The 20,180-nt window shown below is 57.9% G+C and overlaps 1 protein-coding gene across 2 annotated transcripts in view; it reads left to right on the top strand.

Moving 5' to 3' along the window:
- The first annotated feature begins 382 nt into the window (after positions 1-382).
- PLXND1 (plexin D1) overlaps positions 383-20,180 on the top strand; it is a 56,398-nt gene continuing 36,600 nt past the window's right edge. For both annotated transcript variants that reach the window (XM_041761616.1, XM_041761615.1), the window contains exons 1-2: positions 383-1,704; positions 17,872-18,048. In XM_041761616.1, coding sequence (XP_041617550.1) covers positions 424-1,704; positions 17,872-18,048 — 1,458 coding nt within the window. In that variant the 5' untranslated portion in view covers positions 383-423. The remainder of the gene's footprint in view (positions 1,705-17,871; positions 18,049-20,180) is intronic.

The raw sequence follows: 20,180 nt of genomic DNA, 5'->3' as shown, positions 1-20,180 counted from the left end.
AGGGAGCCCCGGGCAGCGGGCGCCGCGCGGGAGGGCCTGGGGCGCGCGGGGCGGCCTCCCCGTCTACGGCCGGGCGGGGCCCGCGGGGGCGGGGGCGGGGGCGGGGGCCGCGGGGGGCGGGGCCGCGGGCGGGGGCGGGGGCGGGGCGCGGCCGGGCGGGGCGCGGCGGGGCGGGGGCGGGGGCGGGGGCGGGGGCGAGGGCGTGTCCGCCGCGGAGCCGCCCCCGCCCCGCCCCCGGGCTGCGCCGCGCGGCTGAGCCGGGGCCGGGGCGCCGGGGCCGGGGGCCGCTGGCGCGGGCAGGAAGCGCCTCGCGGCCCGGGCCCGCCCCCCGCCTCCCGCCGCCTCCCGCCGCCTCCGGGCTCCGGCTCCCGGCCGCGCCGCGCCCCATGCACTCGCCGCGCCGCGCAGCCCGCGCACGCCCGGATGGCTCGTCGCGCCGCGGGCGGCGCACCCCGTAGCGCCCGGGCCCCCCGGCCGTGCCCGCTGCTGCCGCCGCTGCTGCTGCTGCTGGGGGCGGCGCGGGCCGGCGCCCTGGAGGTCCAGCGCCGCTTCCCCTCGCCCACGCCCACCAACAACTTCGCCCTGGACGGCGCGGCGGGCACCGTGTACCTGGCGGCCGTCAACCGCCTGTACCAGCTGTCGGGCGCCAACCTGAGCCTGGAGGCCGAGGCGGCCGTGGGCCCGGTGGCCGACAGCCCGCTGTGTCACGCCCCGCAGCTGCCCCAGGCCTCGTGCGAGCACCCGCGGCGCCTCACCGACAACTACAACAAGATCCTGCAGCTGGACCCGGGCCAGGGGCTGGTGGTGGCCTGCGGCTCCATCTACCAGGGCTTCTGCCAGCTGCGGCGCCGGGGCAACATCTCGGCCGTGGCCGTGCGCTTCCCGCCCGCCGCGCCGCCCGCCGCGCCCGTCGCCGTGTTCCCCAGCATGCTCAACGTGGCGGCCAACCACCCGAACGCGTCCACCGTGGGGCTCGTGCTGCCGCCGGCCGCCGGCGCCGGGGGCAGCCGCCTGCTCGTGGGCGCCACGTACACCGGCTACGGCAGCGCCTTCTTCCCGCGCAACCGCAGCCTGGAGGACCACCGCTTCGAGAACACGCCCGAGATCGCCATCCGCTCGCTGGACGCGCGCGGCGACCCGGCCAAGCTCTTCACCTTCGACCTCAACCCCTCCGACGACAACATCCTCAAGATCAAGCAGGGCGCCAAGGAGCAGCACAAGCTGGGCTTCGTGCGCGCCTTCCTGCACCCGCCCGACCCGCCGCGGGGCGCCCCGTCCTACGCGTACCTGGCGCTCAACAGCGAGGCGCGCGCGGGCGACAAGGACAGCCAGGCGCGGAGCCTGCTGGCGCGCATCTGCCTGCCCCGCGGCGCGGGCGGCGACGCCAAGAAGCTCACCGAGTCCTACATCCAGCTGGGCTTGCAGTGCGCGGGCGGCGCGGGCCGCGGCGACCTCTACAGCCGCCTGGTGTCCGTCTTCCCCGCGCGCGAGCTGCTCTTCGCCGTCTTCGAGCGGCCGCAGGGCTCGCCCGCCGCCCGCGCCGCCCCGGCCGCGCTGTGCGCCTTCCGCTTCGCCGACGTGCAAGCCGCCATCCGCGCCGCGCGCAACGCCTGCTTCGTGGAGCCGGCGCCGGACGTGGTGGCCGTGCTGGACAGCGTGGTGCAGGGCACCGGGCCGGCCTGCGAGCGCAAGCGCAACATCCAGGTACGCCGACGGGGCCGACCCGCCGGGGGCCGGGAGGGGCGGCGTGCGGTCCCCGGCGGGACACGGAGGTGAGGGGGGTGCCCAGCTGTGCGTGCTCCGGGCCCCAGGTGCACTTCCCGGGACCTAGGTGTCAGCCAGGGTGGGGGCGCTACGGGGGCGCGCCTGCGGGCCTTCTAGAGAGCGCCCGGCTTGCGGGCGAGCGGAACCAGGTGTGCGGGAGGCGTCGAGGCTGCAGATCTGCGCTGGAGAGACCCAAAGGTGCATATGTAGCCCAGGTGTGCACGTGGTGGTCCTAGGTGTGTACTGAGTGCAGAGCAAGCAAGCGCACGTCTAACCAAAGGTGTGGCCGTGTGAGCCTATCAGAGCCGCCCTGGGAGTCGGCAGATGTGCGCTTGGGCTCGGCAGGTGTGCAGGGAGGCATGCAGGTGTGCGCCAGGGCTCTGCAGACATGTGTGACGGGCAGCAAGGAGGGAGTGACAGGGATGTGTGTGCCAGACCCTGGTCATGCAGGAGTGAGGGCAGGTAAAAGTGTCGCACACTGGGGCAGCAAGGTGGGCCTGGGTGTGCAGTGGAATGGGTGTGGCAGGGAACACAGGTGTCAGGAACCGGTAGGTACTCTGGGGAGGCCGCTGGTTGGCAAGCAGGTGTGTTCTGAGGCCAACTTTTATTCGCTCATTCAACGTCTGTATACTGAGCCCTTAGCAGGTGCCGGGCATGGGGGCTGTGGGCCAACCAACGAAACTTGTGAAATGCCTACTGAGTGCATCAACTGTCTTGGTCCTCACAACAACCCTCTGAGGTAGGCTCTACTCTCATCTCCAGTTTACAGATGAGGAAACTGAGGAACAGAGAGGTTAAACAACTTGCTCAAGATCACACAGCTGGGAACCAGCAGAGGCAGGGTTCGAATCCAGGCCGTTATGGCCCCATCTGGGTTCTTAATACCCCTGATCCTTTGCTGTCTTGTGGACACTTCGTTCAGAGTGCGTGTGTGTGTGTGTGTGTGTGTGTGTGTGTATGTGCATGTGCAACTGTGTTGGAGGAGTCTCAGGTGGCTGGTGTAGGGACAGGAGAGTAGAGGGAGGTGAATAGGACTGTGTGCAGCACTGGGGTGTTCAGGGGGTAGGAGAGGGCCAGGGGCTCAGGAGGGAGTGAGGAGGGGCCAGGTGCCACTAGCAAAGCAGCTGGGTGGGAATGGGGCCCAGGCTGCTAGAACTGCCTTGGACAGAGGTGAGGGCACCAGGCTGGGGAATCACTGTGTGTGTTGACCTTGCGGGGGACATGGCACAAGTATAGAAGGGAATTTTGTGCAGGTCCCCTCAAGAAAGCCCACTAGCAAGGGGTCACTTCTTCAGGGGGGCCCTGAGACGTGGAACCCTGTGCCTTTTCTACACTGTGCATCCTTGTGCAATCTGGGGAGTCCATTTCAACCCCAGGCTTTACCATTCCCCTAGGAAGCCTCAGTTTCTCCCTCAGCAAAATGCTGAGGCCCTCAGCAAAAGGCCCCCCATGGCTCCGCCCCATCCCTCTGCGTGGTCTTCAGGCTGTGGCAAGAATCTCATGAGACTAATTATTCCCTTGTGGGTGTGCCCAACACTGGGGCTTTGAGAAAACACAGATCCCTTCTCCTGCTTTCGGGCTCCCACGGCTGCCCACCATCAGCTGGCTGGCCGCCCTGAAAATAAAGGTCACGGTGGGTGAGCGGGGCAGATTGCCACCCACAGGGGCTGGCCAGGTTGGGGCTGGCTGCCCAGCGCTGTGATTGGGACATCTACCATTCCGCCCCTCAGAGCCACATCCCCCAGAGGGGTGTGTTCGTGGGTACAAGCTCTCAGGGCCAGAGGAGGTGAGTGGGTGGGGGGAGTTGATCCCTGTTCTATGGAGGGAAGACCCTACTGTGGTGGTCAAGGCTGAGGTCAGGCCAGCTGCTGGGCCTTCCTTTGGCCTTTCTAGAGCCTGTGTGTCCATCCAGGCCCTTGCTGTGGGTTGATCCATGGGATTCCTCAGGCGGCCACTGCAGTATCCCCCTCCCCCTCTGGCAGGAACCGGCCTGGTTCCCACGGTCCCCAGCCTGGCCTGGTGCAGTGACTCACTCTGCTGAAGGGGGCTGGGGCTTTCTTCTCCTTAGAGGGGCAGGGCCTCTCCAGGGACACAGGCCCAGGGACAGAGTGGCCATGGGCCTTCTCCCTAGCTCAAGGTGATTTCTGGTCCTTCTCAGCCATTCTCCCTGTGACCTCCACACCCCTCCCCCCCTTCCCCATGCCCAGTTGTGGACACAGGTCAGTGCAGCCACATCTCCCAGATACGTCCAAGGCCACAGAGTCTGGGCTTCTAGTGTAGCCTTGGGTGGGTTGGGGCACGGTTATTCCTGCTCTTCTCTGTGGCCAGGTCCCCAGTTACAGGCTCAGAATTTGGGCTTTGTACCCTGGATTCATATCCTACTGTGTCACTTCCCAGCTGTGTGACCTTGGCACGTGACTTAACCTCTTTGAGCCTCAGTTTTCTCCTCTGTAGAATGGGGACAATAAAAACAAATCTCCAGGGATGGCTTTAAGGACGAAATGAATGAGGTAATGTGGAGTGTGTGGTACCTGGCATGCAGGAAGCACCTGGTAGCTGCCTGCTGTTCCTGTTTTTACCCCAGGGGCCCTATTAGCACGGGTCTGGGCTTGGCCCCGGACAGCTCTGACCTCTTTTGGCTTGTTCTGCAGCAGTAAATACTCCCACCACTTCCCACCTCTAGCCCCAGATGGAGGCCTCAGTAGACATTTCCTAAGCCCCTACTGTGTGCTCCAGCCTGATGCTGTGTGCTGGTGACCAGTGGTGACTCAGTTTCTTTTCTTGTGGCCGATGCAAGTGAGCAGAGGATGGACACATGGCCAGGCCCTTAGAGACCAGGGGGCCGCGAGCAGGTAATTGGAGACCATGGACAGAGGGAGCCCCAAGAGGGGACATCACAGCTTCTGGGGAAGGTGCTGTCAATGTGGAGGTAGATGGATGAGCTGGGGTTAGCCACACAAAACTGCCACAAGAAGACAAAAGGGTCTTGGCCGAGGGAACAGCCTGTGCCAGGGCCTGGAGGTAGGAGACAGCAAAGTGGCCAACAGAGCAATTGAAGGTGGTCCCTGTGGTGGGGGGCATGGGGAGAATGTGAGAGAGAGACTGGGAGAGTGGGGCAGGGCCTGCACTTGCAGGGAGGCCTCATTGTGGATTTGGGACTGTATCCTGGGGATATGGGAGCCACGAAGGGTCTTAGCCAGAGGAGTGATGTGAGCATTTCACTTTCTTCTTCCGTAGAATGGGAGTGATAATAAGGTACTTAACTTATAGGACTGCTGTGAGGTTAAAGGAGAGAATACCTGTAAAGTTCTTAGTAGACTGCCTGGCGCACATGTTTGCAATCACAGCTGACCCTTGAACAATTCGGGGGTTAGGGGTATTGACCCCCCGCATGGTGAAAAATCTGCATTTAACATCTGAACCCAAATTCTGAGCCTGTAACTGAGGACCTGGCCACAGAGAAGAGCAGGAATAACCGTGCCCCCACCCACCCAAGGCTACACTAGAAGCCCAGACTCTGTGGCCTTGGACATATCTGGGAGATGTGGCCCAGCAGCACTGACCTGAAACTGACTTCCCCGAAACATAACTACTAAGAGCCTCCCGTTGACTGGGAGCCTTACCAGTAACGTAAGTAGTGATTGATGTATATTTCTTATGTTATGTGTGTTGTATGCTGTATTCTTAAAGTCAGCTGGGAAAAAGAAAACATTATGAAGAAAATCAGAACAAAGGGAAAATACACTTACAGTGCTGTCCTGTAAAAAATTCCTATATAAGTGGATCCACACAGTTCAAACTTGCATTGTTCCAGGGTCAACTACACTATGATTATTTTTAATAGAATTATTTCAGAAAGTGCCTAGGTGGCTGGTGAGAGGGCAGTTAAGAGGCAGGGAGAGTAGTTGGAGGGCTGGTGCTATCTTCCCGGCAAGAGATTCATTCACTCACTGGCAGATATTTCTTGAGCATCTACTATGCGCCAGGCCCCATGGTAGGTGCTGGGCACTGTGGTGGAGGCAGTGGGTCAGGCCTTGTTCTTGGGGGATGCTAAGGGCCTGGGGTCCAAGGGCATAGAGGGAAGCAGTGGGTTCAGGACAGGACATCCAGAGGTGAAGATGGACAGGGTGGAGATGGAAGCTAAACAGTCGGGTCTAGCATTGGGATGGAAGTTGGTGCTGTCAGAATAGGGCACATGGTGTGGTGCCTCTGGGAGAGGATGAATTTGGTTTGGGGGTGTTGGGGAGTTCCAGGTGCCTGGATTCCCTTTCTCTCCCAGAGCCACCTGACCTGACTTCTCTAGCACCGGGTGGTCTCAGTGCAGGACATAGGACCCTGCCCTTCCATCTGTTCTCTAGGGACAGCTGACCTCCAAGCGAGGTGGCTTGGGTGGTCCTCTGGAAGCCCAGCCCCTCAGTCAGGGTGATTTCAGACTTTCCAGATCCTCACCTGGTCGACTTTGTCCTCTGCTGTCTGCCACTTCGTTGTCTGACAACGAAGTCTTAGCCTCTGCTGCCACCTTCTACCCAGGAGTCTGCCGGAGAAGGGAGGAGCTGCCCAGGTGTGAGGTCAGAAACAGAGAAATGTGTCCACCCCGCCAGGCTTCGGAAGGCCCCGACTTTGTCCCTGGTTGTTTTTGGCATAGTTGGGGTGGTGGCACAATTATGAGAAAGTGAGTGTGAAAATTATCCTCCATTGCACATAGCTTGGATCCCTTTCCTCAATTTAGATTTGAGGTGAAAGCAAGTTGGCAAGTTGCTATGCGCTATTGATGGGGAAACTGAGGCACAGGGTTACCCAGCAAGGTGAGGGCAGGCTGAGTCTAACTCCCTTCCCCAAATCTTTCCTCTCAACCGTTGAGTGACCGTGATATTTGTTTTTTTAAGTCAAAAGGAAAACCAACAGGGAAATGCCAATGCTGCATTTTCAAGGTGTCTTTTTATAGTAAAGGTGGAAAAAAAACCCTCAGGCTGTTTTAAACTGGCATGCGGTGGGTGGGCGCTCATCGTCAAGAAGGCGTTTTCTGAACCAATTTAGGGGCTGAAATCCTGGGTGGAGGTGGAGGGAGACAGAGCTTCCAAAATGGGCTTTACATTTGGAGTTGCACTGGGGGCTGGGAGTGAGCTTCCTGTGGCCAAGGGTACAAGCGGACACTTGGTGGGACTTAGGGGATTCCAGTAGGGTTGGCCAGGGTGACCGTTTAGCCTAGAGAGATAGACAGGCCTTGGGCCAGGTGATGGCTAATAATCCAATATCCCGGCCCATCCTGGGAATGTCCGCAGTCCTGACTCCCAGGTACGAGATGTTGAGTCCCATTCTCTTGCCTATATGCCGTGTGGCCAGGGCGAATCATGTACCCTCCTCTGGGCCTCTGCTTCCTCATTGTAAAGTGGGACAGTGTCTTCCTCTGAGGATGTGGGCAGATTGAATCTCACATGCGGTGCCCAGGAAATGGCAGTTGGAGGTATTAGTAACAGGAGGGAGAAACTGCATCTGAGAAGAGTGTGCTCGGCATGTGTGAAACAGCCAGCAGAGCAGGGAGTGCTCAGAGGAAGGGAGTTCAGGCCCTCAGAGGAGATGGAATCACACCAGATCCTAAAAGTGACTTGGGTGGGCAAGACGACAGAGGGGTAAGGCAAGGGTGTGTCCGGGGCTGCCCCAGCTGAGTGAGCTCGGGGGCAGGAAGGCAGAGGCTGACCTGGAGAGTGGGCATGTTTTCACTGCCATCGACTGGGCAGGTGCCAGGTACCTGGAAGGCCTGCGGGGTGTGTGCAGGGTGGGTGCCCTGTCAGCTCTCCGGGGCTGAGCTCCCGGTTCTGAGCAGCGTCACTGCGGCGGCCCTTCACGAGCACCCGTGTGCCTGATATCACAGCCCCCCACCGTGAGGCAGGAAGTGCTGTTATCCCCAGCTTACAGATGGAGAAACTGAGGCCTGGGGTCACATGGCTGATTAGCAGGAATGGGGACCTGCAGACTGGCTCTCTGGCCCCAGAATCCATGGTGGATGACGGCTAGCATTCTCTGTGAGCTCTCAGCTGGGAGTTCTGCAGTAGCCCTGTTCCATGGAGACTTGGGCCGGGCCCTTTGTACAAAACCCTCTTCTGTGATAGCACCTCCACGCAGGCCCCGGATGGAAACTGGGAGCTGATGGGGCAGTGACTCAGTTCCAGAGTAGGGGGAGCCTGGCCAGGCCATCTGTCAAGGCTGGGGCTGAACAGGCCTTCTGAGGAAGTGGGAAGGCCGGGAACCACTAGGTGCATTCATTTCTAAAAATATGTGTGATCCGATGACTCTGAAAGGAGTGAGCTTCCTGGCCCTTTGAGTGTGCAAGTGACGGATGTGGTCAGTTTGAATGATGACTTGACAGATCTTCTTCAACACTAGACCAGTGCTGGCCGGGTACTGGGGCTGGGAGGCTGCCTCCCCTCCGGGGCAATATGGCACCATCCAGGGTTTGTTCAGGGAGTGGATGGGGGATCAGCCTGGCCTTAGCAATACCCACAGTTAGGACCTGCCACACCCAGGCAGGACCAGGGGGTACATGCATGCTGGGCCCTGGCACCGATTCCCTGGATTCAAGTCCTGGCTCTGTACCTTCCTAGCTATGGCCTCGGGCAAGTCACTTCCCTTCTCTGGTCCTCCTTCTTCCCTTCTGCAAAATGGGGTCAGCACAGGGAAGAACGGAGCAGCCTGGTGTTTGGCAGAGGCTGTGTGAGTCAGCATCAGCCCCTGCAGAAACACGCTGCAAGGGTCAGATTTGCTGGCCCGCGGCTGCTGGTTTTCATGGAGATTAAGGAAACAGGCCGAGTTCTGAGCTCTGGTTGCTGGAGGGAGAACAGTCAGGATGTGTGTGGAAGAGGAGCATGAGGGCCTGCGCCCCGGGTGATGTGGGGTCCCATCTCCTTTCTGGACCTCAGTTTTCCAGTCTGCGTCGGGCTGTGGGAGTGGCAGGGAAGCACTCTGTCGGAGAAGGGCTTCCATCAGTATCTGTCTTATTACTATTAATGCTGCTGTCTCTTGGGAGTTGATTTTGTGTTAGGCAGATTGCAAAGTTCTCTATGTGTAGTCTATCTTTTAATCTCCCCAGAAGTGGAATGAGATGAGTTTTATCCCTACAGAAAGGGGAAACTGAGGGCCAGAGAGGTTAAGTGACTTGCCTGGGGCAACACAGAGGGTAAAAGGTGGAGTGTGTGTCTGGCTACAGAGCCCATGTTCATCATGTTTACTCTTTGGTTCTTCCCAAAACATTGGGACACTGCAGGGGTGTGACCCAAAGGGGCTCTCAGAGGCACGGTGGGAAGGGGTGAGGAAACAGACACCCAGGGGAGCTCTGGCCCTGCTGGGGGTGTTGTGAGCAGGACTGGGAGCTTCCCAGTGCGCCCCGGGGCCTGGCATGGTCCCAGGCGTGGGGCTCCTGTTCCCCAAGACTGCACCTGTCTCTGCCTTCACCCACCAAAGCCCAGCGCCTCCTAGGAAGCATTTCCTGCCTGTCCTTGCTTCTGGTGCAGGGTTCTCTAGAATGTGGCAGTATAGGAGGCTCCCAAAAAAGGGATGAATCAGACTCTGCCCCTACCCTCCAGGAGCTCCCAGGCAGCCAGGGAGGAGATCCTGCCAGAGGAGATGCCGCAGCCAGGGCTGTGCAGTGCCCAGCCTCTTCTGAGGGAGTCAAGGAAGGCTTCCTGGAGGAGGGGGATGTTGGGGTGGGACTTGGGCAGATGGGGCTGGGGAGGGCACTCTAGGCAGAGGCAAAGGCCCAGAGATGTGGTGGATGGAACGTGGCTTGGGTAGCAGGCAGAGATGAAGCTGAGTGTGTGGGGTCTGGGGTGCAGGCCAAGGATTTAGATGCTGTCCTGTGGGCTGCGGGGAGCCAGCAAGGCTTTTGGGGAAGAGTGAGACATAGTTGATCCAGGTCTAGAAGGGACTTCATAGCTGCTGGCCCCTCGTCAGGCCTGCTAGGTGCTGGCAGGAGCAGGAGGGCTCTCTCCCAGAGTCCCCACTGTGGCTGGACCAGGTGACTCCCGTGGGTCTCTCCAGCTCAGACAACGGTGTGGGGATTGCCATGGAAACCAGCTGGTGCCGCGTGGGGAGAGGCCTGGAAAGTCTCCTGGCACCAGCCACGTGAATTTGGATCCTGGCTACCCTCGGAGTGTGGCCGTTTTCTTTCCAAAGCCTGTGTTTGGGCCAGAGCCGAACCCAGCAGGCTGCCTGAATGGGCCCGTGCACCACCCACTCTCCCGCTGACACTCAATGCCACCGGGATCCGAGATCCGCCAGGCCAGCGGGGCTGGCCCCTCCCAGGCCGCCATCCTTTACCCTGAAACACGATAAATCACACGCTAGAGGAGGGAGGAAGCTCGAAGCTCCATTATGAGGCCCAGCGAGGCCCCAGCGGGGCGTTAATCATGTAGTGCTTTCTGCTCTGATCGGTAAATAATGGGGGGGCAGCGGGCAGAGGCCTTGAAGTGGAGGCCAGGCCCGGGAAAGGAGCTAAATGGGGCTCTGCGGTCACCTCCGCCCCCATGCCCCTCTCAGGGCCCGCCCCACATCCCTTTTTGAGGTGAATGAGCCCTCCAGAAGTGGCCGTCTCCTTGGTGGGCCTCAATTTCCCCAGCTTGCCACCCAGGGCCTTCCCTGCTCCCGGCAGCCAGGTCCCCCATGGCTATTGGCCCTGCCCAGCAGAGCATCGGCTGGAGGGACTATGGTTAAGGGCAAGGACTTTGCAGCCAGCCTGCCTAGGTTGGAGGCTCGTGTCTGGCCATTTTGGCTGTGTGACCCTGGACAAGTCACTACCTCAGTTTCCTTTGCTGTAAAGTAGCACCAACTTACTAGGGTTAGATGAGGTTGTACAGGCAGGGCACAGAGCCAACTGTAGCTGCTCACTATTGTGTTGTTGATGCTACTGGATTGTTCTTATTTCCAAGCGATCCCTTCCTGACTTGGGGGCGATCTCTGAACTGGGACGTGGGCAGCTGGAGAGAGGGACCCATGTGGCACCTCCATGTCCCTGGCACGTGGGACCAGCCCAGAGATGTTTGCTGGGGCCTCCACGCCAGCCCTGTCCCCTCGGGTGTGCCCACAACCAGGTGGATGATGACTCTGGGACGGAGGCCAGCACCCTGGGGCTGGGGAGGAGGGTGTGAGTTCTAATCTCCAGGGCTCCCTAGCCCCAGGAGGAGGAAGGCCAAATGTGCCCGAGAGAGAAGCAGCTGCGGCTCTCAGCTTCTCCTGGCCCACATCCCCTCTAGGGGAAGAGGCCGGGACGGAAACTGTTCCAGGGAGAGAAGGGGCGGGAGCCGCAGGACGCTGCCACCCCGCCCCCGTCGGAGCAGGCCGGGGAGAGAGGGAGTGACTTCCCCGGCCAGGGAAGAGTTGCTGGCTGCCCATCCCACACTGTGCTCCTCTGGGACCCCAGGGGGGAAGGGCTGGAAATGGGGCCAGGCTGGGCCAGAATGAGAAACAGCTTCAAGAAGGGGGAGCTGGGTGTCTGGGGGGGCCACGTCCAGCTAACAAAACAATGGCTGCTTGAGTCAGCGGCTGTGGTAGCCGTTCCCAGGCAGGCCCGAGCGGAGCGGGCCCGGCCGGCCGAGCTCTCAGCACCCGTTGTGGGTGAGGGTGGCTGCAGTGCAGCGGCTTGTCCTGGGGAGTGACCCGCACAGCGGATGGGGAACGTGGTCAGATAGAGGGCTGCTGGGAGCTGAGCCCTTCCCCGCAGCCCTCTGTGGAGGGTGCTTTTATTATTCCCACTTTACAGAGGCAGAGACTGAGGCTCAGATGGGAAGCAGCATCCCATGGTGAGTGTTGAGCCACAAGACTTGGTACGTCGGAGGCTCGATTTCTCTGTCTGTAAAATGGGGACATAACAAGAGTGTGGCTATGAGGCAGTTCTGCACCGAGCCTACATGCAGCAGGTCTTCAGTCCAGCTGGGCCTCTGACCTCAGCCTGGGGACTCTCCCTCCAGACTCTGTCCAGCTTGGTGGCAGGGCCTGGGGTGCCAGTTTGTGGCTAGAGGCGAGACACACGTATGATGCTCAGGATGGTCTGGCTGGTTGGTTTGCACAACTCTTCCAGGTGATGCTCAGCTTGCCTGGATGAATGCAGTGCCCTGGGGTGGAGTGACCCGCCTCCTTCAGAGAGGGGGGTCAGGGAAACAGAGGCAGGCCTCTCTGAAACTCTGGAAGGGTCTACTCAAGCTGCCATGTCCATTGCTACTTCTCGGCTTTTCCCCTACCTGATTCAGGCAACCAGGGGTGATGGTGCTGTGTGTCTTGAGGAAGCCTCTACCTCTCTCTGTGCCTTGGTTTCACCTCTGGCTCAGAGCCAGGCCCCTTGGCTGTTGTTCTGTGGTCCAGTTGCACATTCTCTCCCTGCTTGCCTCCCCCTCCAGGAAGTAAGGATCTTGATCACCCACCCGGAGGTGCTGGTATTTCCTTCCCAGGCAGCAGGCAGCTTCCTCCATGATGTGGGGGCCATTGCCGGTTGCCCTTAGAGCCAGGTCCATCCTGTTTCCTCCCTGGGCCGCCACATGGTAGGCCCGTGGCTCGTTCCATGACTCAGTTTATCTTCGGTGGAGGTGTCCGCTCTGTGGAGCCACAGGGCATGAGCTGCAGTTTCTGGCAGCTTAAGGTGGGAGGGAGGGTTTTGGGTCTGGAGTCACAGGTGTGACTTCAAATCCCCACCTGAGTACCCGTGGCATGCAGGTGACCTTGAGAATGCTCCCCCTTTAACCTCAGGGCTTCTCTCTCTCTTTTTTTTTTTTTAAGATTGTATTTATTCATGAGACACACACAGAAAGAGACAGAGACACAGGAGGAGAGAGAAGCAGGCTCCCTGTGGGGACCCCGATGTGGACTCGATCCCAAGACCCCAGGATCACACCCTGAGCCAAAGGCAGATGCTCAACCACTGAGCCACCCAGGTGCCCCTATTATTTTTTTAATAAACCTTTTATTTTAGAATAATTTTTGACTTACAGGGAAACCACAAAGATAGTACAGGCAGTTTCGGTGTACCCTTCCCATTTTCCCCATCGGTAAGGTTTTACACTCCTGGGGTACACTTGTCAAAACTAAAAAACCAGCGTTAGTACTTGACTCTCAACTGAACTCCAGACTTTACTCCACGATCCTTTTTCATTTCCAGGATCCCAAGTTGGCATTTAGTGCTTTATAGTTTTAAATGCTCCCTTTAGCTGTAAAGGGTGACAAGGAGGGAACTTGGTTTGGTTCTGGCCCAGGTGTACTTTTTAATACCCAAAAGTGATTGTGTGCTTCCAGCTACTCACAGTGAAGCTGCTTTCCTGGGATCTTGGTTTGATAACGAACACTTGAGGTGTGACAGTGCCCTCAGTGCCCGAGCACAGAGCCCCAACAGCCAGCGTCTTCTGTACGTGGGATGGAACCACTGGGCCTCTCAGGCTGCCACCCAGCCTTCCACTGATGCCTCATCCTCCTTGGAGTGCCATCTGCAGCGGGGCTGAGGTTTGGTGGGGTTTGCAGGCAGGATGTGGAGGCCTGAGAAACTGGGTTCTTGAAGCTCCTGCTCCAACCGGCTTCCTGGGGAGAGAAAGTCAACACAATTACAGTTGGTAGTGAAATCGATATGTCAGAGTTTTAATGGGAAAGTGGGCAGAGCTGAGCTTTGGCCCCAGGAGGGAGCTAGCTGGAGAGGGTGGGTGTGTCCTCCTCTCAGAAAAAAGCTGAGACCTGCAGCCAGCTATTGCTCTTCCCATTTCAGAGAGGGATATACTGAGGTTCTTAGAGAAACCAAAAGTAGCAGCCAGGTGCTGCCTGGCCTGAATACCTGACTCTCCTATGTTGCCGTGCGCGCGCGCGCACACACACACACACACACACACACACACACAGAGTAGGTATACAGTTGGCCTATATGTTGCTCTAGTTCTCCAGCACCCGCCACAGCACTGTTTGCTCTCAGTCTGTGAAACAGAAGCAGCTGAATACAGTCAATCACACTTTAGTCAAAATTAGTCTCTTTTCTTTAGTAAACACTCACCCTAGAGCACAGTCTCCACCCTGGAGAAGCTCATGTTTATGCTACCATGATAAATGAAAGTGGTAACCAGCACAGTGCTGTCACAGAAGAGGGGAGATTTTTTTTTTTTTTCTGAGTCATATCTTGAAAGCTGGTGAAAAACTTACTGCCGGGACATGTCTGGCAAAGGGACTAGCATGGGTCAAGACAACAGGGACTGATGGTCTAGGGGAAGTATGAAGGCTCAGGGGTGTGGGAAGGGCACTGGCTGCTAAGGGAGCGACATTATGAAAGATCAGGAGCCCTGGTGGGAAAATGTGGCCACATTCAAGGAATTACAGAGATTGGTGTGGTCAGAGCAGAGGGTGGGACAGAGGGAAAAAAGAGACTTGAAGCCTGGGTAGTTGGAGCCAGGTCACAAAGGCCTTGAATGCCAAGCTTGATCCTGAGGATGGCCAGGAGCTGGAGACAGGTTCTTCTTACTGCCTTTGGAGACCAAGTTTGGCAGAGGCCACGCTGGGGACAGCCACCCCATCCCCAAGGGCGCTCTCCCCCTTTCCAGGGCCTGCAGCCCCCTCCCCCAACAGGCAGGCGTTTCCCGCCTGGTCGGTGGACATGTGTCCCAGCTTCCACTTTTGAGCTGGTTGGCAGCCTTGTGATTTCCCCTGGCAGTCAGGGAGTCAGCTTCCCCCTCAGAGCACAGATCATTCAGAGCAGCTGACGGGGGTTACTTCTCCTTTAAACATTTTTTTTTTTTTTTAAGATTTTATTTTTAGGATAAGGAAAAAAAAAAGTTGGAGGAAAGGCTTTTTAGAAAATTCCTTCGGTACAGAATTAATGGCTTGTGAAAGTCAGGGCGGGCAGGCGAGAGATGGATCCCCGGCTTGCTCCTGCCTCATACTCTCTGCCGCCCCGGCCCCCAGGTCACCCTCATCTCGGGGCCTTGTCCGTCTGACTTTTTCTGGCTGGCTGGGGTCCCCCACTGCAGGGCCCAGGGTGGAAAACCCCAAAGGATGTCATCTGGGGCCTCTCGGGTCTCCCCATCCCTCTCCAACCTCCTCCCCACCTCACCCCTCCCAGAGCTCAGGGAGGAAAATCGTGTCCCCCAGGCAAGGGTTTACAATTTTAATTTTAAAGCAGCTTATTATTTCATGACGCAAGTAATCCATATTCAGTGAAGAAAAGTTATGTAACCCCTAGGAAAAGCTTCTTCCCTCCTGGCAGGCCTTGGGCCCAAATGCCCACTCTCCTGCCTGCTTGCTGAGAGCCCCCCTCACTTCTTCGCTGCAGCTGCAGGATTGCTGAGGGGCGGGCCTGGGGCTGGGAGAGGTAGCTGGGGAGCTGTCCCCGACCTCGGAGGGGACACACACACAGGATGGAGTCGGGCACAGTAGATCTGAAGCTGCAGGACAGGAAGGAGCCAATTATGTGACAGCCCAGGGAATGGCACTCCAGGCAGAGCAGAGGGAGCAGCAAGAGCAAAGGCCCTGAGGTAGGGCCCACTGTTTGAGGAATAGAAATGAGCGGAGAAGCATGGGTGAGGAGGGTATGGGATGGGTTTAGAAGGGCTCAGGGCCCCTGATGGGGGGATTTAGGATTCAGTGTTTATTCTAAGTGTTGTGCAAACCATCAGAGGATTTCAAGCAGGGGAGGCCTCTTTGCATTTTTAAAGGGCTCACTTGGCAGCTGTGTTCAGGGGGACATGTTGAGATCTGAGGGGGCCCAGAAAAGAGGGGCTGGGAGAGCCTCCTGGGTGAGAGGCTGCCTTGAGGGGTTCCTGCTCTGTCCAGCTGGAAAGCTTTAGAGGAGGGGCAGGATTTGTCCCAAATTCCATTTTATAATAATCATTTTAGTGACAGTCACATCTGAGATGGCAGTAGTGTCAGCTAACACTTCTGGAGCATCTGCGCACACTGCAGGCGCTTCCCTGATGAATGATCTCATCCCGATTCTTGTGACAGAGGTGCTAGAGATGCACCTACTTCTTGGTTCAATAAACTGAGGCTCAGGGAAGTGAGGCGACTTGCCTGGTCACCCCCAGCCACTCTGAGGAACACTATCCACTCATGGGTTTTGGCCCAGAGGTAGCCCCAACCCCACCCCACTCTGGGCTCAGGGCTCAGCCCCCCAGGACACCCTGGGATACAGGCCTCACCTAGAGGCTTGTGGGGCCTGAAACTGTGTTTATTCACCCAAGGACAGGAGGACCTGGTATTTATTGTTTTTGAAAACTAGCTGAGATTTTGAGCAAACCCCATACAGGCACATCATCAGTGACTTAGGCTTGCAAAAAGTATAAATGAGAAATTTTTAAAAACCCAACAGGGACGCCTGGGTGGCTCAGTGGTCGAGCGTCTGCCTTCAGCTTAGGTCATGATCCTGGGGTCCTGGGATCGAGTCCTGCATCAGGCTCCCCGTGGGGAGCCTGCTTCTCCCTCTGCCTATGTGTCTGCCTCTCTCTCTCTGTCTGTCTTATGAATAAATCAATAAAATCTTAAAAAAAAAAAATGACACTAAGGCTGCCAGTTCTGATGCTACATTCTGGTGACCTTCCGAGGCTCAGAGCCTTGGCTGCCCACATCCAGTGTCCAGGGGCCCAGGGTGGGGCTAAAGAATGCTGCCAGTTTCAACCAGAGAGACATGACACTGCAACTGGTGATCTAGAGCAGGCCCTGTCCCCCCGTGAGCCTCAGTTTCCTCGTCTATGACGTGGAACCTCATAGGACTGCCAGGATTTAGGGAGTTGATGCCTGGTACAATGTCAGTTCTCAGTAAAGATTTTATTTATTTATTTACCAATTTGAGAGAGAGCGAGAGAGAGAGAGAACACACCGAGGGAGAGGGAGAAGCAGACTCCCCACTGCTGTCAGGCCTTGGGAGCTCAGTGTGGGGAGCCCACTGAGCAGGGAGCCCAGTGTGGGCTATATCCGTGGACCTGGGATCATGACCTGAGTCGAAGATAGACGCTCATCTGACTGAGCCACCCAGGCGCTCCAAGCATAGCCTGTTGTTACATTTACCATCATGACTATTACTGTGGATGTGCCAGCTTTACCAAAACGGCCCTCTGACATCCTGCGACTTTTCTCAGTCAGAGATCTTTCTGTCATGATCCACACGGAGTTGTGGTGGCCCCAGGGGTGGGGGTGGCTCTCCTGGGCCACGTGCCGTTATCTTCATGCTCAATCCTGCAGGACGCTGAGGTCCTTTCCCCATCTACTCTTCTAAACCGTCCTTGTGTCTGCATCCTTGTGGATTTGCGTGATTATCTTCTCAAAGGTGCTTCCTGGAGGCCTGGTTTGTACTTTTGTGCAAGTTGCAGAAGGAACCTTTGGAAGGAGCAACAGGACTCGGGGAAGGGCAGGGAACAAGTCCAGGGAATGATTGGAGACTAGGGTCATTAGCTCCATGTGTGGGAGGACTGACTGGCCACTCAGGGTGGCACTGGGCCCATGTGGATGGCAGGGCTGTGCATTTAGACACACCTTGCCTTGGTTTGTCTGTCTGTAATGTGGGCAAATGAGGGGGATGTATGCTTGTGGGAGAGACGGAGGGCCTTGGTTGGGGGAGGCCTCAGTCTGGGGTCTGGTGAGCTGCTGGACATTGCATGGTGGTGCTGGGGTCAGAGCAGGGGACCTGGGAGGAGGAGACCCAGCCAAGGCTGGAGGGATACCTCTTGGTAGCAGCAGGTAAGTTGAAGCAGAGAATAGCCTCAGGTGGTCTGGTGTGGGCTCCTCTGCTGTGCCCGGCTGTGACCAGCCAGGAGGGGCAGCTCCGCATGCAGGAGGGTGTGGGGGCCTCACCCTGTCCTCACCATACTGGCCTTCTGACCTCATCCCATTGCCACCTCTTCTTGCCTCCATCACACGGCTTTTCCTGTATGCTTCTTCCCTACCCGAAACGTCATCTCCTTGGGGCAGCTCTGCGACTAACGCTGAGGTCAGGGGTCAGTCTATGGTCAAGGGTAGGGTCCTGCTAGCGTTTGGGCCTCAGCCCAGACCTGGGCATGTGAAGCAGTAGCAGGACTTTAAAGTTCTGATACTGGGGCCTGATATACAGTGTGGGCAGGGAGCCAAAGAAGGTTCTAGCGGTCTGACGTATTGCTTCTTTTCCAGCTGCAGCCAGAGCAACTGGATTGTGGGGCTGCCCACCTGCAGCACCCACTGTCTATCCTGCAGCCCCTGAAGGCCACGCCCGTGTTCCGAGCCCCAGGCCTCTCCTCCGTGGCCGTGGCCAGTGTCAGCAACTACACAGTGGTCTTCCTGGGCACAGTCAGTGGGCGGCTGCTTAAGGTAGGGCTGCGAGGTCTGGGGGTTCTGGGCTGGGGAGGCCGAGGAGGTTGGGGTGGTGAGGGGAGGCTGAGTCTGGGGAGGCTGTACACATGGCCTCTACACGCCTAATATTAGCCTCCATTCTCTCCAGTTTGCCTAGCACCTTACAGTTTACAAAGCATTTTTCACATCTGTTTCTCCTACTTTTGCTCATAACAAAACCTGCCCTGTCTGGGAGAGGAGGGAAGTCAGGCCTGAGAGAGGGCCCTTCTCCTGGGTCTGTAGGACCCAGGACTTTGAAGCAGAGGGATCTGAGTTCAAGTCTGGACTCTTGACCTTGGACAATGTACTTTCTTTTTCTGGGCCTCAGTTTCTGCACCTGTGAAGGGTTGTAAGCCCTGCCTCTTGAAACTGTTATTGGGGTTTGATAGCGGAAGGCCACAGCCTGGCAAGTGGGGGCTCTCACTGCTGTTTCCCTCCTCACCCCGCCTGCCACCCTCTGAAGCCCCCCACCCCCAACTCCCCCCAACCAAGACGACTGCTTTCTGGAGGTAATGATTCCTGCGGCTGGGAAAGGTGAGAGGAATCTCACCACCATGCAGTAGGAAGGATTTTCCAGGGCCTGGGCCCAGCCCAGGTGAGGGGCTAGGCCAGCTTCCTCTCAGCCACCTCCTGTCCCTGCCCTGTCAGGAAAGTCAGCTGCCTGGCACAGCTCCAGTGTGTACCAGGGCCCGGCCTAATTGACTCAGATCTGATAACTCCATTACCTCAGCTGCCCAGGCAGACGCCATGCGCCAGAGGTGGGCTGGGGATCAGAGCCCTGGCCACCTGGCCCCGGGACCCCGGGACAGGGAGCATCCTTCTCCCCATTTGAAGCCCCAGTGAGGGTCCTTAGATGGTGGGACTCATGCTCTGGAGTTAGATACTTAGGTTCAGATCCTGGCCCTGCTGGTCCCAGCTGTGTAGCCTGAGGGTGGTTCCTTCTCGCCCTGAGCCTCAGTTTCCTCATCTGTCATGGGGGAAATGACTGGTCAGAGTCAACTGCCCCCTGTGAGGGAGGTGGCACCAGGATTCCCATTTCACAAATGAGAACACTAAGCCTCTGAGAGGGGAAATGACTGCCCCAAAGTCACACAGTGAGAGCTGGGGTTGAATGCTGACCAGGAGCCCACATGACCCCTCCACCCAGACCTCATTACCCACCACCAGCCCCTCCCTGCCTGGGGCTTAGATCACAGCACCCAGCCCAGGCTCTGGAGCACAGTAGGTGCTCAGTAGATGTTTGAAGGAGTGGGGATAAGCTCAGAGTCTGCTGGGTGCCTGAGGGCGACGGCAGGGGCAGGTTGGACACTGCCCAGGCTGCCTGGGCAGATTCCACCAAGAGGCCGCCTGGATGGGTCACGTCTCAGAGGCTGGAATTGAGCCTGTGGGAGCCTGGGAAGAGAATAATTTCAATTTGGTGTGTGGAGGGCATTTGAGAAACTCTTCTAGAGAGGGCTCCGGGAGGACAGATCTTAGCTGAAGGGAGAGGAAGAGAAGTATTCCAGCAGGGAGTACAGCGTGGGTGAAGGCCTAGAGGCCAGAATGCCTGAGTGGAAATGAGCCTGGCAGAGTAAGTTGGGGTTGGTTGCCGGGGCCTTGAATGCCAGAACAAGTTTATTCCATAAGCAGGAGGGAGCTACCAAAAGTCTGGAGCCCACAAAGGAAGGTCAGGCAGTAGGAGGCCTCTGGCAGCCGGCCCAGGGAGGCATCTAGGCCACTGGTCCCAGCTCGGGGCCTGGTGGGGCCTCCAACAAGGCAGCATGTTGGAGGTGTGAGGGGCCAGCCAGAAAAGAACAAAGTCTGATGGAGCTCTGTTGGGCATTGTCTGTTCTCAGAAGGACATGCAGAGGGGCTCTCAGAGCCAGAGAAGCTTCTAGGCCTCAACTAGTCCTGGTGTTCTTCTGCCAGGGCCTTGGCCCCCACTCCCTAGACCCACCCTTGGACAGTGGGGTCAGACAGGCCTGGGCTTGCCTTGTGACAACCCTAAAGTGTCTTCATTTTATGACTCTCACCAAGTCTGTCACCTCTCTGGGCCTCAGTCTCCTCATCTGTGAAATGGGCACAAGAGGAGAGGCAGGAGAAGTGTGGCCCCATCAGCACTTTGCAGGCAT

This window comes from Vulpes lagopus, chromosome 7 (assembly GCF_018345385.1).
Source record: "Vulpes lagopus strain Blue_001 chromosome 7, ASM1834538v1, whole genome shotgun sequence".
NCBI classification, from domain to species: domain Eukaryota; kingdom Metazoa; phylum Chordata; class Mammalia; order Carnivora; family Canidae; genus Vulpes; species Vulpes lagopus.
Note: the sequence above shows the minus strand (reverse complement) of the source record. Positions and strands in the feature narration are given on the sequence as shown.